Source organism: Macaca mulatta, chromosome 1, assembly GCF_049350105.2.
Source record: "Macaca mulatta isolate MMU2019108-1 chromosome 1, T2T-MMU8v2.0, whole genome shotgun sequence".
Taxonomy (NCBI): Eukaryota; Metazoa; Chordata; class Mammalia; order Primates; family Cercopithecidae; genus Macaca; species Macaca mulatta.
In genome coordinates, this window is record NC_133406.1 from 187,461,630 (window position 1) to 187,476,453 (window position 14,824).

The window sequence follows — 14,824 nt, forward strand, 5'->3', positions numbered from 1 at the left end:
CTCAACTGCACGCCACTTCCACAGGGTGAGGCAGCTGCACCTGTGACTTGGCGCTCATGCTTGCCACCACGATGTCTCTTCTCCGCCATAGCACCTCCGTCTGTGCAGCTCAAGCTTCCCCAGAAGCATCTCTCAGGCCACCTACTGCCCATTAGACAACTCCTTGCTCCTCAGGCTATTCCTAGCACCCCCCTGCCCCTGCCCCTGCCAACATACCCTCCAACTTTGAGGATTCTCCATCGAGGTGTTTTCAAATGACATGGTCACAAACAGAGATTTGATTTGATTTTCATAGATTCTTATTTCCTTGTCAGAGCCACTTAAAAGGGAGCTAGGTGAATCTTCAGCTGGCGACTGTGCAGGGCCTGAGTTAGAGTGAGAAAAAGAGAGGGTATTATATCTAGGGTAATCAGGGAAGGCTTCGAAGAAGAGGGGGATTTAACCTGTGACTTTAGTGACAAGGAAGGACATTCTAGGCCGAGGAAATAGTACGGGCGAAGGTGCGGAAGCCTGAGACAGGATGCAGCATTCCAGGACCCTGCAGTGGTTTGGTGGCATAGGAGCTGGAGGGGTGACGGAAGGAGTAGTAGGTAATGCTGAAGAGGTGAGGAAGAGGGTGAAAGTGCCTTGCAGGGGAGCACAGACTCGATGCTGGAGGCTGGGGTTTCCCAGGCTTGTCCTCCAAACACCAGGCCCAGGGAGTTCTCTGCTCCAAAGGAGGGGTGGGATTCTCTGTTCTCCACGTGGAGACTTCCTGTGACACGGCTGCTGCTGCAAATGCTTTCACAGTAACTACCTGGGGCTATCTGCAAGGCACCGGGCCATGCTGTAACCATGGTGCATGCAGCACTGTATGACCCACATCACAACCCTATGATCTAGGTACTGTTGCATTATCCCCATTTTACAGGGAAGTTAAGAAATGTTCCCAAGGTTACACAGCTAGCTGATGGTAGAGCTGTTTTAACTCTAGCAATCTGACTTTGAGCTGTCTCAGAGGAAATAACCTGCTTAACTTTTTGTTTCATCCAGCATTTCCCAAACTTCCTTTTTATGTAATTATGGAAAAATCGTTTTGCACATCTAGTGACATTGTAAAAGGCAGTTGATTCTTTATCAATGGTAAGTTATTATAGGGTTCTGACCCAGGAGACTTGATTTGATTTGCAAATATTCTTAGTAAACTCATTATCAGTCACTTACATTTTAGTGTGAATTAGTCATTTCTTGGGGTCTCTCCACTTTCTTATAAGCTCCCTGAGGGCAGGGCAGGTACTGTTTGATTCACTGCTGTGTTCCTAGTACCCAGGAGGTGTGGCACTAAATGGTACTATAAGAACATTTGCGAGAATGAGTTGGAATTCTCCTGTTGAAGACTGTAGGAACAGTGGAAAGAAAGGTTGTAGTCTGGTAGGCAGGTAGTGGTAGTGTCAGCATGTGGGAGAGAGGAGTCAGTGATGGCTGTGGGGGATGTCCTGGGAATCGGAGTCATGGAGCCAGAGTAGAAAGCAAGACTCACCTATATCATGGCACAGGTAAAGGCCAGGTCTGGGCTGGGTGTGGTGGCTCATGCCTGCAGTCCCGACACTTTAGGAGGCCAAGATGGGAGGATTGTTTGAGCCCGGGAGTTGAGCAAAACACAAATCCAAACGTTTATTTTCTCTTCTAGGAAGTAACTAACCACCTGATTATTTGGAAAGTGAGGCATTTGTTGGAGTTGAAGGTGTAGCAAGAAACTTTTGGTTTTAAGAGTAAAAGTCAGAGAAAAAAACCTCTCAGACTTGTATTCACCCCCACCCCCCACCCCCAAGCTACTGCAAAGAGCAGGGGCTTTGGAAGATTGGTTTGTTGAAATGAAGTTCCTTAGACGAACGTACCTGGGCCCATTTCTCTCATTCTAAAAAAGGCAAGACTGAGATTCAGAGACGGCAAGGTCACAGAGCTGATTAAATTGGAATCAGAATCTTCCCAGTTGGGAGCTCCGTCCATGGCTTCAGAGCCTGTGCCCCAGTGCCCTCTCACCGCCTCTCCCCCACGCCCTGCTTGGCCCTGTCCTCTTCATCCTCTGCCCCTGTCTCCTATGTCAGGAGGAGGAAGCCCCTGTGCGCACCCCACTCTTTACCTCCCACCCTCACTGCAGACTGCACTTCCCTCTCCCTGCCGCCTGCCGCCTGACTGCCCCTAATGAGATTACAAATCTCTGGTGAAATAGACGAGGGTTAATTCCCCCTGGCTTTACAGGACAGGGCAGGCCAGGCCACAAGAAATAGCAAAAAGACACTCTTTCTCCAAAGCACTAAGTGTGATAATGACCCTAAGAGTCTGTTCCCCTGTTCAGCACGCCAGGGTTCACACTGCGCTTCCAAATACCCTCTGGGTGGAATCTTGTACCAGCTCTAACAAAGTAGATGCTGTTATCATCTCTAACAAAGTAGATGGAGAAACTGAGGCACAGTGAGATGAAATGCTTGTCTGAGGTCACACAGCTAGTAAGTGGCAGAGCTGGGACCTGAATGCAAGTCTCTTGGGCTCTGTCATCTGTAAAAAATAATAGGTCCAGAGAGCCTGCAGGGTGCCCAGCACCAGGCTTGAAACAGCCCTGAAGCATCTATGTTCTGTTTCCCGGTGAGTGGCACAGCCCACCTTTGAACTCAGGTCCCCTGGACTCGAATCTACATTCCCCGCAATACTGCCAAGCACCCTTGAACCTACCTGCCTGCTCATGTGGTGGAAACAGACTGGCCTGGCCCCGACTTCTGATCTCTGTGACCATGGCCAAGGGACTGGCTCCTGGGGTCTCAGCCTCCCTTTCTGAAAAATGAAGGTGGAAACCCTGGGGTCTTTGGGACGATTCCCTATGATTAGCAGAGGTAAGGCAGCCAGCACAGGCCTGGCCCACAGCACATGCACTCACTCACCTCAGTTTCTTTATCTGTAAAATGGTGATATTGATAGTACTTATTTCTTGGGATTGGTGTTAGGATTAAATATGCCAGTACATGTAACTTTCTTCTAGAATGGCACCTGGGGCACAGCAAATGCTTAATTAATGTAGAGGATAACTGATGTCTTACTGTCTTGTTTTCGATTCTTTCTGGAAGGAAGCGGGGTAAAGATCAAACCAAGCAAGCGAATGTTCCTCTTGTTCCTCCCAGTACCTGGTCCACTCAACTGTTTAAAAGGAACGCTTGGCTTTGAGGGCTGAACTCCCAGACCACGTGGTCTGCTCTAATTTCCCAGGCCCTAATCTGCTCCCAGCTCCTAATGATGCAGCTGGTAATAGGATTGTGGCTTCCCTCTAGGGCGGCCACACAGGCCTGGCCGTGGGGCTGGCGACTGGTGTTAAGCAACTCTGACCACCTGCCTACTGAGGGGCTAGAGCCCTCAGCCCAGACCCTGTGCCCCCGGCCGGCCTCTTGTGCATGGAATGGTGCTGTGCCCCTTGCCAGCAGGCCAGGCTTGCCATGGTGCTGCATGCCATCTTGGCGCGGGGGAGGGACGTGTGCAGGCGGAATGGACTACTCATCCTGTCTGTGCTGTCTGTCATTGTGGGCTGCCTCCTCGGCTTCTTCCTGAGGACCCGGCACCTCTCACCACAGGTCAGCCACCCGGAGCATCTCGGGGTCCCCGTCCAGGAGGGGTGTGTGGGCCTGAGGGATCTGGGGTCACATTCTCGTGTCACAGCTCCCTGGTGCCATGACAGTGTGTGAGTCCCTTTGCTCCTCTGGGTCCCAGTTTTCTCATCAGTAACATGGGTGTGATAAACACTTTGCAGGACTAGAGGGAGGAACCAGTCACGTGGCTGGGGAGTGATTACAAACCTAGCACCACCAGGTGAGAAGAGGCAAGGGTGCCTCACGACGACAAACACAGGGCCAAGAGTTGTGGCGGGGAAAGAGGGGGGTCTTGTGTGAGTTCAAACAGGCACCAGAGAACACCTAAAGGCTGCTCAAATGACAAGAGATCCAGGAAGGGCGCTCTAGGCAGAGGTGACAGCAGGTGCCAGGTGCAGGGGCCGGAGCACAGAGGCCAGCTGGCCCATAAGTCCCATTGCCATGCGTGGGCTTGCAACAACCATGAGATGCTTTTGGGCAGAAGAGCGACAGGCCAGTTGGAGCTTGGGAGACCCCTCAGGTGCTGAGTGGAGAGGGGATGGTATCAAGGCAGGCAGGGGGCCAAGTAAGGGGCAGCTTGAGGGAGACCTGGTAGTGCAGATAAAAGGGATAGACGTGAGAACTGTTTTCAAAAGGAGAAGCTTCAGGATGTGGGGGCTGATGGGATGTGGGCTGGGGGACAGGAAGGAGAGCCAGGTCCCAGGTTTCCAGCCTGTGTAACTGCCATGGGGAAGCTGCTTTGCCTGGGAAAGAGCCCCTTTCCCTGTCAGCCCCCATCTCTTACAGAAGAGGGAGGGACATTCCCATGGTGTTAAAGAAAAAATCCTCTGCCACTTGTGAAACTGGTAAGGAAGGTTGTATGCAGGACTATTGTGGTGGGGGTAGGTGTCAAGACCTCCTGGGGAGAGAGATGGGACCCAACCACAAAGACAACAAAGCCGGCTGGAGATTTACAGCCAGTGAACAGAGGGAGGGGGTCGGGGACGGCAAATGGCTGCAGGAGACATCAGGGTAGGGGGATTCTTGCTGAAGGCAGGCCAGGGTGACCAGACATTGATCTGGGATGGGGAATCTGATCCAGTATCAGGATCCTCACTAAACTGACTCGGCAGGACTTTTGCTACAGTTGGACTATGCAGGCCAAAGACAAGGCCCAAGGACAAAGCCCAGTGGAAAAGAGGGCTCAGAGGAGACTATCTAAAGTGTGGTCAAGGAGACAGCCTTTGTCAATGGGCTCCTGGAAGAGTCCCTATTCCCAGAAAGTCCTCTTCCCTGCTCACTAAGGTCTAACGCTGTCTCTACAACTGGCGTCAGGCATGAGACTTTGTCTTCCATTAAAAGGAAAACACCCACTCCTGGAGAACTGAGCCACGACTATGGTGACCCTGTTAAGCCTCGAGCAGTTATTTAGAAAGAGGTGTGGACTCTGGAGGCAGAGAAACCCTGAACTTTGACTCTGCTGGCAAATGGCTGGGCAATATCCTCTCTCCTCCCTGGGCCTCAGTTTCCTTATCTGTAAAATGGGATATGGGGCAGTATATGTCTACTGGAATTGTTATGAGGAATAAACCAAGGATTCATTAGTGCCCAGCATACAGTAGGTGCTTACTACATGTTACTCCCCCTCTCTCCCTTATCTACCTGTTAAAGTCCTGTCTACATCAGGAACCATCTCATCTCCCATAGCTGATGAAAAGTAACTGTAACCCCACTGCTGGCCACCTGGCTTCAGAGCTGGCTATGTGGGTGTCTCTTTCTCCCACCAAGCTGCACACTGCTGAACAACATATGGGTTTGTTTGTTTGTTTTTAACCAAAACCTGAGCCTAGCCCTGTGTCAGGCACAGAGAGAACGCTCAACTATTTGCTGCATTAAACTGGCAATGGAACAAAAAATCTGCAATCTGTTCTCTTTAATTTTCCTCAGCAACAAAAATATATCTCCTGCAGGAAGATTATTTTGTGAAAACAAATTGGAATGCCTATTATTAAAAGCCAAACTCATCTGGGGCCTCCTTTGCCAAAGCTGCCTTTCCCATCTGTTTGGAAATGCAAATGTATTCCGGTCTGGATTAACCTGCCAGATAAATTGAAGGAAGGATGTAGAGGCTTAGAACAATTATTCGGCAGGAACTGGCTTTCTCAGCATCTTACTTTGAAATCTGGGATTTCTCTGTTTGATCTCTTTGCCTGTGACTCAGAAACTAAACCCTTCTTGTTTTGTAAGCTTATGCAACAGGCAAAAATCATAAACAATTTGGAAAATGGTAGAATGTTCTATTTTTGAAAAGAATTTACAAAATCACAGGATTTTGTCTTGGGATATGAGTATCTCATTTAAAAATACTGAGCATTTTGAGACTTCAGTTAAACCATGGTAAATTACAGTTGTATCCATTTTTTTCCCTCCTTCCTAGAATTCCACTAACATTTTAGTAATGGGATTTTTAAAAGATAAAACCACCAAGAATAAAGGGAATATAAAAGGAGACAGTTGAGAAAAGAAATCGAGAGGCTACAACAAATTAGACAATACGGAGGTGGGTGGAGCTTATGACCTTGTTCACAGAAAGCTGGAATCTTAGTCAGTCTGTGGAAGTCGATACCAAGCCAGTTTGCCTTGTAGACTCCAGGACATAAAAGAGCAAGATGCTGCACTAGGCAGGGTGAGGCTGGGGTTGAAAGCCCGGGCATGGTTTGGAATTTTGTAACCAGAGCAGTTAGACCCCTAGGGACCTTCCAGTTCAGTTGGGGAACTCATCCACCCATCTCCACCCCACTGCCTGCCCCGAAGAACCAGAGAAGCTGGACTTGGGGGTATTGGGCCACCCCTGTGTGTGTTGGGGAGAGGGCCATGCTGAGGTACCTACTTCAAACTAATTAGCAGACATTTTCATCTGAATGGGGTCCCCAGCACAGTTTCAGATCGCTGTCAGCTGAGCTTAGGCACCATGTCATTCCTCAGGCAAAGGCAGGAAGAGACTTCTCTCACTGAAGCCTCAGAGAAAAGATCTCTAAATTCTGCTATAAAGGAGACTCCTCTACCATCCCACACAGCCCCAGTGAAAAAGCCAGATCAGCACCTGTCGCCCTGCCCTGACGGCCGTCAGTTGACAAGCCCCACTCATATACGCAGAAGTTCAGCGCTTCAAACTTACATATGAGCTGAAAGCCACGCCACCAGCAACGTGAGGAGACTGCTAACGTGAAACAGAGTAAACGAAGAGAAAAGGGGGTCTCTAATGAGAAAACAAAGAGAAAAGGGGGTCTCTAATGAATCAGAGACAAGGCGGGGAGGAGAAGGAAGCTTTGTAAATCTCCTCTTAAGCTTTCCGCAGTGAAGATACAGTTACCGTACAACAGAGGGGATGCAAAAAGAAGGAACAATCAGAGAACAAAAAAGAATCTGGGGAAATTAAAAATAGAAGAACTAAGATAAAAATGTGAGTAGCTGCCCAATACACAGAAAGGATAAATACTCAAAGTGTTGGAGACCCTGAATACCCTGATTTGAACATTATACAGTGTATGTAACAATATACCAACTGTACCCCATAAATATGTAAAAATATTATATATTAATAGAAAAACTTTGGCTAGACCTGGTGGCTCACACCTGTAATCCTAGCACTTTGGGAGGCCAAGGCGGGTGGATTGCCTGAGCCCAGGAGTTCAAGACCAGCCTGGGAAACATGGCGTGAGACCCCCATCTCCAAAAAAAAACCCATTAATGTCAATAACTGGGATAAAGTTGTAGAAATCTCCCAGAAACTGGAACAAAAAGAAATGAAAATAGAAAAGAAAACATAAGAAAATTAGAATGTTCAATGTCCGGCTACCTAATGACACTTTTAGAGAGAGAGCTAACAGAAGAAAAATAGAGGAGAAACAGTTTGCAGAGAATCTAAGCAGTTTCTCAGAAGTGAAAGGTAAGCATAGCACTGTCAATTTTGTTTAAAAAAGAAAGAAAACCCCATACTATGGCCCATCACCATGAAATTACCAAAAAGTGGAGATAAACAGATGATCTTTGGATGGTTCTGGTGGAATAAAACCAACATCATTTAAGGAACAGGAAATCAGAATAGCTTTGAACACCTTAAGCAAACTGGAAGCTAGAAAACAAACGAGAAACATCTTCCAAACCTGAGGGGAAATTATTTCCAACGAAGTATCTCACATATGCTATTATCAGAGGTAAAGGTAGAATAAAGGCATTTTTACTCATGTAAGGACTCAGAAAAGTTTATCTCCCACCCACTATTACTCAGAAAGCTACCAAAGGAGATGTTTCAGCAAAACAAGGAAGTAAACCAAGAAGACAAGGGATCCCAGAAACAGGGGGCCCTCTAAAGGATAAGTCCCAGAATGACAATCAAGAAGGGAACCATGACAAGCACTGGGCCTAGAGAGCAGTCAGTCCAAACTGGAGCAGGAAGGTGGAGAGCTCACGGACCAAGGTCCCAGGCAGGATAAAAGAGAGAGCAGAAAATACTATCTGCTTGAGAGAGCAGAAAATACTATCGTTAGGTAGTTTAGTAGACATGTTAAAATGTTTGGAAGAAATTAGTGGGTGATTCACAGAAAGCAAGACAAATAAAAATCAGTCAATTAACTGTAGGCTACAAGCAAGAAGGCATGGTTGTAGTACATTACTTGGCTCAACGGTAAGCACTGTTTGACGATCAAAACATTGTAAATCTTGACTATTGATTTACCTAAAAATTGATATAAATATAATGGTGAAATAGGTGGAGAGAAAGGGAGTAAGAACTAAGTTTTCATCACTCATGGCAGGGAAGTTGATAGATGTCAAAATGACGAATCAAGAAATAGCATTATGACCATATTATCTAGAAATACTGATACTATGGGAAACAGCTAGAAGAATTGAGCGTGTTCACTACTGGTAAGTTGTGAGATAGGGATAGAGAGAGATAAGGAAAAAGCTGTCTTTTTATCAGTAGAGCACTGTTTTATTTATTTATTTATTTATTTTTATTTTTATTTATTTTTTTTTTTGTTGTTGTTGAGACAGAGTCTCGCTTTGTCGCCCAGACTGGAGTGCAGTGGCCGGATCTCAGCTCACTGCAAGCTCCGCCTCCCGGGTTCACGCCATTCTCCTGCCTCAGCCTCCCTAGTAGCTGGGACTACAGACGCCCGCCACCTCGCCCAGCTAGGTTTTTTTGTATTTTTTAGTAGAGACGGGGTTTCACCGTGTTAGCCAGGATGGTCTCGATCTCCTGACCTTGTGATCCGCCCGTCTCGGCCTCCCAAAGTGCTGGGATTACAGGCTTGAGCCACCGCGCCCGGCCCTTATTTTTATTTTTTTAAGATAGAGTGTCCCTCTGTCGCCCAGGCTGGAGTGCAGTGGCGCGATCTCAGCTCACTGCAACCCCTGCCTCCCGGGTTCAAGCGAATCTTGTGCCTCAGCCTCCTGAGTAGCTGGGACTACAGACACACACCACCATGCCCAACTAATTTTTGTATTTTTAGTAGAGATGGGGTTTTGCCATGTTGGCTGGGCTGGTCTCAAACTCTTAACCTCAAGTGATCCACCTACCTTGGCGTCTCAGAGTGCTGGGATTACAGGCATGAGCCACCGAGCCTGACTATTAGAGCACTTTTAATGTAAAGAATACATGCGGGTGCCAGGCGCAGTGGCTCACGCCTATAATCCCAGCACTTTGGGAGGCTGAGCTGGGAGGACTGCTTGAGTCCAGGAGTTTGAGACCAGTCTCGGCAACGTAGTGAGACCCTGTCTCTACAAAGAATACAAAAATTAGCTGGGCTTGGTGGCACACATCTGTGGTCTCAGCTACTCGGGAGCCTGAGGTGTGAAGATTGCTTGAGCCCAGGAGGTGGAGGTTGCAGTGAGCCAAGATCGCACCACTGCACTCCTGCCTGGGTGACAGAACGAGGCCCTGTGTCAAAATATAAAAGAAAAAAATATATATATATATATGTGGACTAAAGTTAATTAAAAATATATCGTTGGCAGGGTGTGTGGCTCACGCCTGTAATCCTAGCACTTTGGGAGGCTGAGGAGGGCGGATCACAAGGTCAGGAGATTGAGACCATCCTGGTCAACATGGTGAAACCCCGTCTCTACTAAAATACAAAAAATTAGCCGGGCATGGTGGCACATGTAGTCCCAGCTACTTGGGAGGCTGAGGCAGGGGAATTGCTTGAACCTGGGAGGCAGAGGTTGCAGTGAGCCAAGATGGCACCACTGCACTGCACTCCAGCCTGGCAACAGAGCAAGACTCTGTCTTAAAATATATATATGTATATATATATAGAGAGAGAGAGAGAGAGAGAAAGAGAGAGAGGGAGAGTCATGATGGGTATATTTCTTTAAAAAGCAGATTTTCTGGTGCATTGGAAATGGTAGCAGTACAGGACTAGGAGGCCTGATTCCTGGTCCTGTGCTGCGGTTAACATTGGGTGGGCCCGTCACCTCCCTTTTGCGGTTCAGCTTCCTCATCTATCACATGAGTGGGCTGGGCTAGAAGATCTCAAGAGTCCCCTCACAGCACCAACATTCGATGATTTGGAGGTTTTTAAAGCATCAGATCATTAACCAAGTATGTTTGGCTTTGGTTAAAAAAAAAAAAAAAAGTTGCAAGTACAACAATTTAACTTGGATGATGTTTGAAAGTCCATTTGCCTGCCTCACCCACAACCTCACCCTCTGAAGAAAGTGGCCCCATGCCAGAGTTGCCAGAGTAGCAAAACTGAATTAAGTTAAAAAATTTTTTAAAAACAGCACACCCAGATAAACTGGAGTTTCAGATAAACAGCAATTTTTTTTTTTTTTTAAGTATAAGAATGAATTACATGTTGTTATCTGAAAGTCAGATTCAACTGGGCTTAGCAGCCCTTCTGCTTCAGGTAGCAGGTCCTGGTCACGTGACTGTTACTTGGGCGACAGCTTATTGGGCAAGGAATTGGCTCCTTAGTCAAAGATCCGTGGACAGGCTGGAGCCAGCGGCCTAGGAAGGAGTCAGGCCTAAGAACTCTGCTAAAGGGGGCTGTTTCTACTGCATGGTGTCGCACCCGTTCAATCTGATCCTCTCTCTCAGCATTTTCGGGGAGAAGCGCTAGAGAATGGACCCAAAACAGATGGAGAAACTGACTTGCAAGAAGGCCATGGTCTGCTTAGGAGTGGGTCTCCTCACCAGCTAGGCTGGGGATTTCTCGGGGCAGGAACCCTGCCTAGTTCATGTTGGGGTGCTCACCATGATGCCTGGCGTGATGCGGGTTGAATGAACGCGTGAGCAGTACTCGGCTCTGTCCTCTCATCACTTGCCATCTGTTACACGAGAGAGATTTTATTCCATGGCTAGGCCAGATGCGTGGTGCAGATGGGAGGAGAGCTGTTATTCACAGGATTATCGAACATTTACTGTCATCCAGGCGCTGTGCTAAGTGCTTGCATGCATTCTCCCGTTTAAGTCCCCCAATGACCCAGTGAGGCAGAGTAGTCCCCCCTTATCCACTGTTTCACTTTCTATGATTTCAGTTACCAGTGGTCTGAAAATGGGTGAGAACAGTACTGTAAGCAATTTTAAGAGAGACCACATTCACATAACTTTTATTACAGTATCTTCTAATCGCTCCATTTGATTATTAGTTACTGTTAATCTCTTACTGTGTCTGATTTATGAATTACATTTTATCGTAGGTATGTACATATAGGCAAAAAAAATCCATAGGTTCAGTCTCTGTGGTTTCAGGCATCCACTGGCAGTCTCGGAACACGTTCCCTGAGAATAAGTAGGGACTACTGTAGTTATTACCCTCATGTTATAGACGAGAAAAACACAAAAACTCAGAGTGGTCACAGAAGATGCTTAAGGCCACACAGCTTGTGGTGGATTGGTGGTGGTGGTGGGGGGGGGGGTGTTTACCAGGATTGGAACCCAGTTCTGTGGCTCCAAAGCCATTTCTTTCTCCATGGACTCTGCTGCCATGTGCTAGACAGGGGAGTCAGACGGGATAGTGCTTCAAAGACTGTGAAGAATGGAACCACTGTGCAGTCTACATCTCTTGCTATAACCCCAGTTCTTACTGTGTTTTCAGGAAATTAGTTACTTCCAGTTCCCTGGAGAGCTCCTGATGAGGATGCTGAAGATGATGATCCTTCCACTGGTGGTCTCCAGGTGAGAGCGGAGTTTCGGCCAGGCGGTCTGGAACCAGGAGGGGAGAGGATGGCTTCTGTTGCTGCCCTGCTCCTGCTGTGGGTGGCTGAACAGCAACCACAGGCCGTGGGAGGAGTGTGACTTCAGAGCCTTTATGGGTGGTGCTGTGGGCTGCTGGCTTCTGAGTCATTTAGTGGCCCCAGTTGTTGGTTCCATCCAGTAGAATTTTTCGTGGGCAGAACAGGTGATTTGGAGTCAAAGGACATGACGTGACTCCAAGATAACTCAAGGCCAGGGAATTGAGGGATGACTTCCCAGAGGAGGGGCTGTTCATGGTGACGCAGCAAGGCCTGGAGAAAAGAGAACTAACTCTGATGATATTCCAGTGATCATATCCTGGCTCGGCTGTGTAACTTTGGACACATTATCTCACCTCTCTACGCCTCAGTTTCCTCATCTGTAAAATGGGAACAACACCACCTACTTTGAAGGGTTTTCATGAAGACTATATGCTTGTGTATCTGAGCACTCAGAAGGTTGGGACTTGGGACAAGAGAGGGACAGTGGGAGATGAATTTGGAGGGTGAGCTCTTCCCCAGTCATGAAAGACCTTGAACACCAGGCTGAAGAATTCAGACCTCACCCAGTAGGGTGCGGGCCACAGAAATCATAGGAGATCACTTGGTCCCTTTCACTGATGTGCTAGGGTGACCTTGAGCAACCTTATCCCTGTCCAGGCTTTGAGTTTTCCAGATGTATAACGAGTGGCTGCTCCAGTTGGTGTCTAAGAACCTTTGCTCTGAGGCCATGAGAAATCTTCATCTTCCAGGACTCCTCTGCAGACAGGAAAGAGGATGAGCCTCTGCATGGGCTCTGCCTCCCGGCCTCCCTGCTGCTGAGCAGTGAGCCAGCTCCTCGGCCCTCTCCCCTTTGTGAAGTGGAGATAATCCCCAGGCCAAGGGCGCTTTGTATTTTCTGCACAGAGGCCTTTGCAAGCAGCATTTAAATCTCTCAGGACTCAGCCTTCAAGGCTCTGCTGAAATGCTACCTCCCTCAGGAAGCCTTCCCTGACTCCTCAACTCACTCTAGTGACTGTCTCCTCTTGCTACATCTTTGGAGTCATTCACTGAGCCAGTGCATCTGTCAGGGTCAGCAGTCCTGTATATTGCTGAATCTGTACGACACGTCCGGTTCCTCCACATGGCCTCTCCACAGCCACGGGTGCAGCTGATTACTCTTGCCCTCATGAAATGCCCTTCCCTGTGGACTCACACTCTCCTAACTTTTTGCCTGCTTTCTGCCCATCCATCCTGGCCTCTCTCCTTCTACTCAATCTCCAAATGTTCAGTTTCTCCAGCCTTTTCTCATCTAATTTCATAGCTTTAATGTACCACCTACAAGCCCAATGCCCCCAGATGGAGATCTTCCCAGACCTCTCCTCTGAGCTCCACGCTTCATTAGCCAACTGCCTATTTGACATCTCCACTTGGATGTTTCACAAACATTTCAAGTTTTGTTTTGTTTGAGACAGGATCTTGCTCTGTCGCCCAGGCTAGAGTGCAGTGACACAATCTCAGCTTACTGCAGCCTTGGTTTCCTGGGTTCAAGTGATCCTCCCACCTCAGCCCCCCAAGTAACTGGGACCACAGGCGCGCATCACCACACCTGGTGACTTTTTTGTATTTTTTGTAGAGGCTGGGCCTCACCATGTTGCCCAGGCTAGTCTCAAACTCCTGAGCTCCAGCAATCCACCTGCCTCAGCCTCCCAAAGTGCTGGGATTATAGGCATGAGCCACCGTGCCCAGCCACACTTCAAGTTTAATGTCACCAACTTGAAGTTTTACCCAGCAAACTGCCTCCTTTTCCTGTTTTCTTCTTGTCCGCAAATGGCAGCTCCATCACCCAGGTCTTCCATCAGGCCTGTCGTTGGCTATCCCCTTTCTCTCAACCCCACAGCCCCATCTGCAGCTCCAGCGGATTCTGCCTACTCAGTCGAAGAATGGAGCTTCCTCCCCACCCTACAGGCCAAGGCACTCTCTTCTCACATCCGGACTCCACTGTCACCTCACTGGTCTCCTCGCCTCACTTCTTGTCCCCTCCCATCCATTCCACCCAGTGGCTAGAAGGATCTCGAGAAAAGTAGATTGGGCCGTGCCCCTCATTTACCTTCAACGGCTTCCATGACATGTAGACTCAATCTGCAGACCATTAACCTGGTCTAGGAGGCCCTGCGTGATCTGCCCTGCCCATCCCACCTCATTCCGTGTCACACACTCCAGTCCCCACCAGCCTCGAGTTCCCTAAGCAGACCAAGCCCTTACCACCTCAGGGCCCCCACACATGCTGTTCCTTCCTCTGGAACACGCTTCCCCAACATCTTATACCTCTTCTTCCTCCTCTTTTTTTCCATCTCAACTTGCACATCATCTTCTTAGGAAGGCTGTCCCCACTATCCCCTTCACGCCACCCTGGCTCTCCCTCACTGTACCCTGTTCCTGTATCATATATTGTCATTCTACATGCATTCACTTGTTGATTAGTTTCTTTATCTCCCATTGGGCTGTCAGCTTTGCAAAGTTAACGAGGCTACTCTGCCTAGATTTAACTCTGTGTTGTCAGCACCTAGCCAAGTGCCAGGCACATAGTAGGTGCTTATTAATACTGATCAAGTGAATTAATGAATGGATCCAGCAATCATGCATTGTGCTTTCTGGACACTTGGCCCTGTGCTGGGTGCTACAGACACAGAGATGATGGAGAGATTGTCTGTCTCTGGAGAGACTATCTTATGGTGTTCACAGACTGCTGGGAAGACTGACAGGAACATAGACAATCACTGAACAGCTAAATAAGTGCACTGGTAGAGGAAGCTAGGACCCTTGGCAGCAGCTCTGTTTGCCCTTTCCTGCTGACTGTCCTAACTGCCTGGGCGTTGCCTCTCTCTCAGAACAGAAGCACCTTAGAGGCCGTTGTGTGGACCCTGGAATCACACAGCCTGGCCTTGCTATGTATTACCTGTGTGGCCTTGGACAAGGCACTCAAAACAAAACACAAAAATCCTGTTCAG

At 48.2% G+C, this 14,824-nt stretch overlaps 1 protein-coding gene across 4 annotated transcripts in view; it reads left to right on the top strand.

Moving 5' to 3' along the window:
• Positions 1-3,275: 3,275 nt before the first annotated feature.
• SLC1A7 (solute carrier family 1 member 7) overlaps positions 3,276-14,824 on the top strand; it is a 54,967-nt gene continuing 43,418 nt past the window's right edge. For 3 of the 4 annotated variants that reach the window (XR_013401839.1, XM_015139967.3, XM_077956532.1), the window contains exons 1-2: positions 3,276-3,599; positions 11,699-11,778. Coding sequence is in view for 3 of the 4 variants with exons in the window: in XM_015139967.3 (XP_014995453.3) it covers positions 3,423-3,599; positions 11,699-11,778 (257 nt within the window). In the remaining variant the exon portion in view is untranslated. The remainder of the gene's footprint in view (positions 3,600-11,698; positions 11,779-14,824) is intronic. The other variant, XM_015139952.3, reaches the window with a different exon arrangement.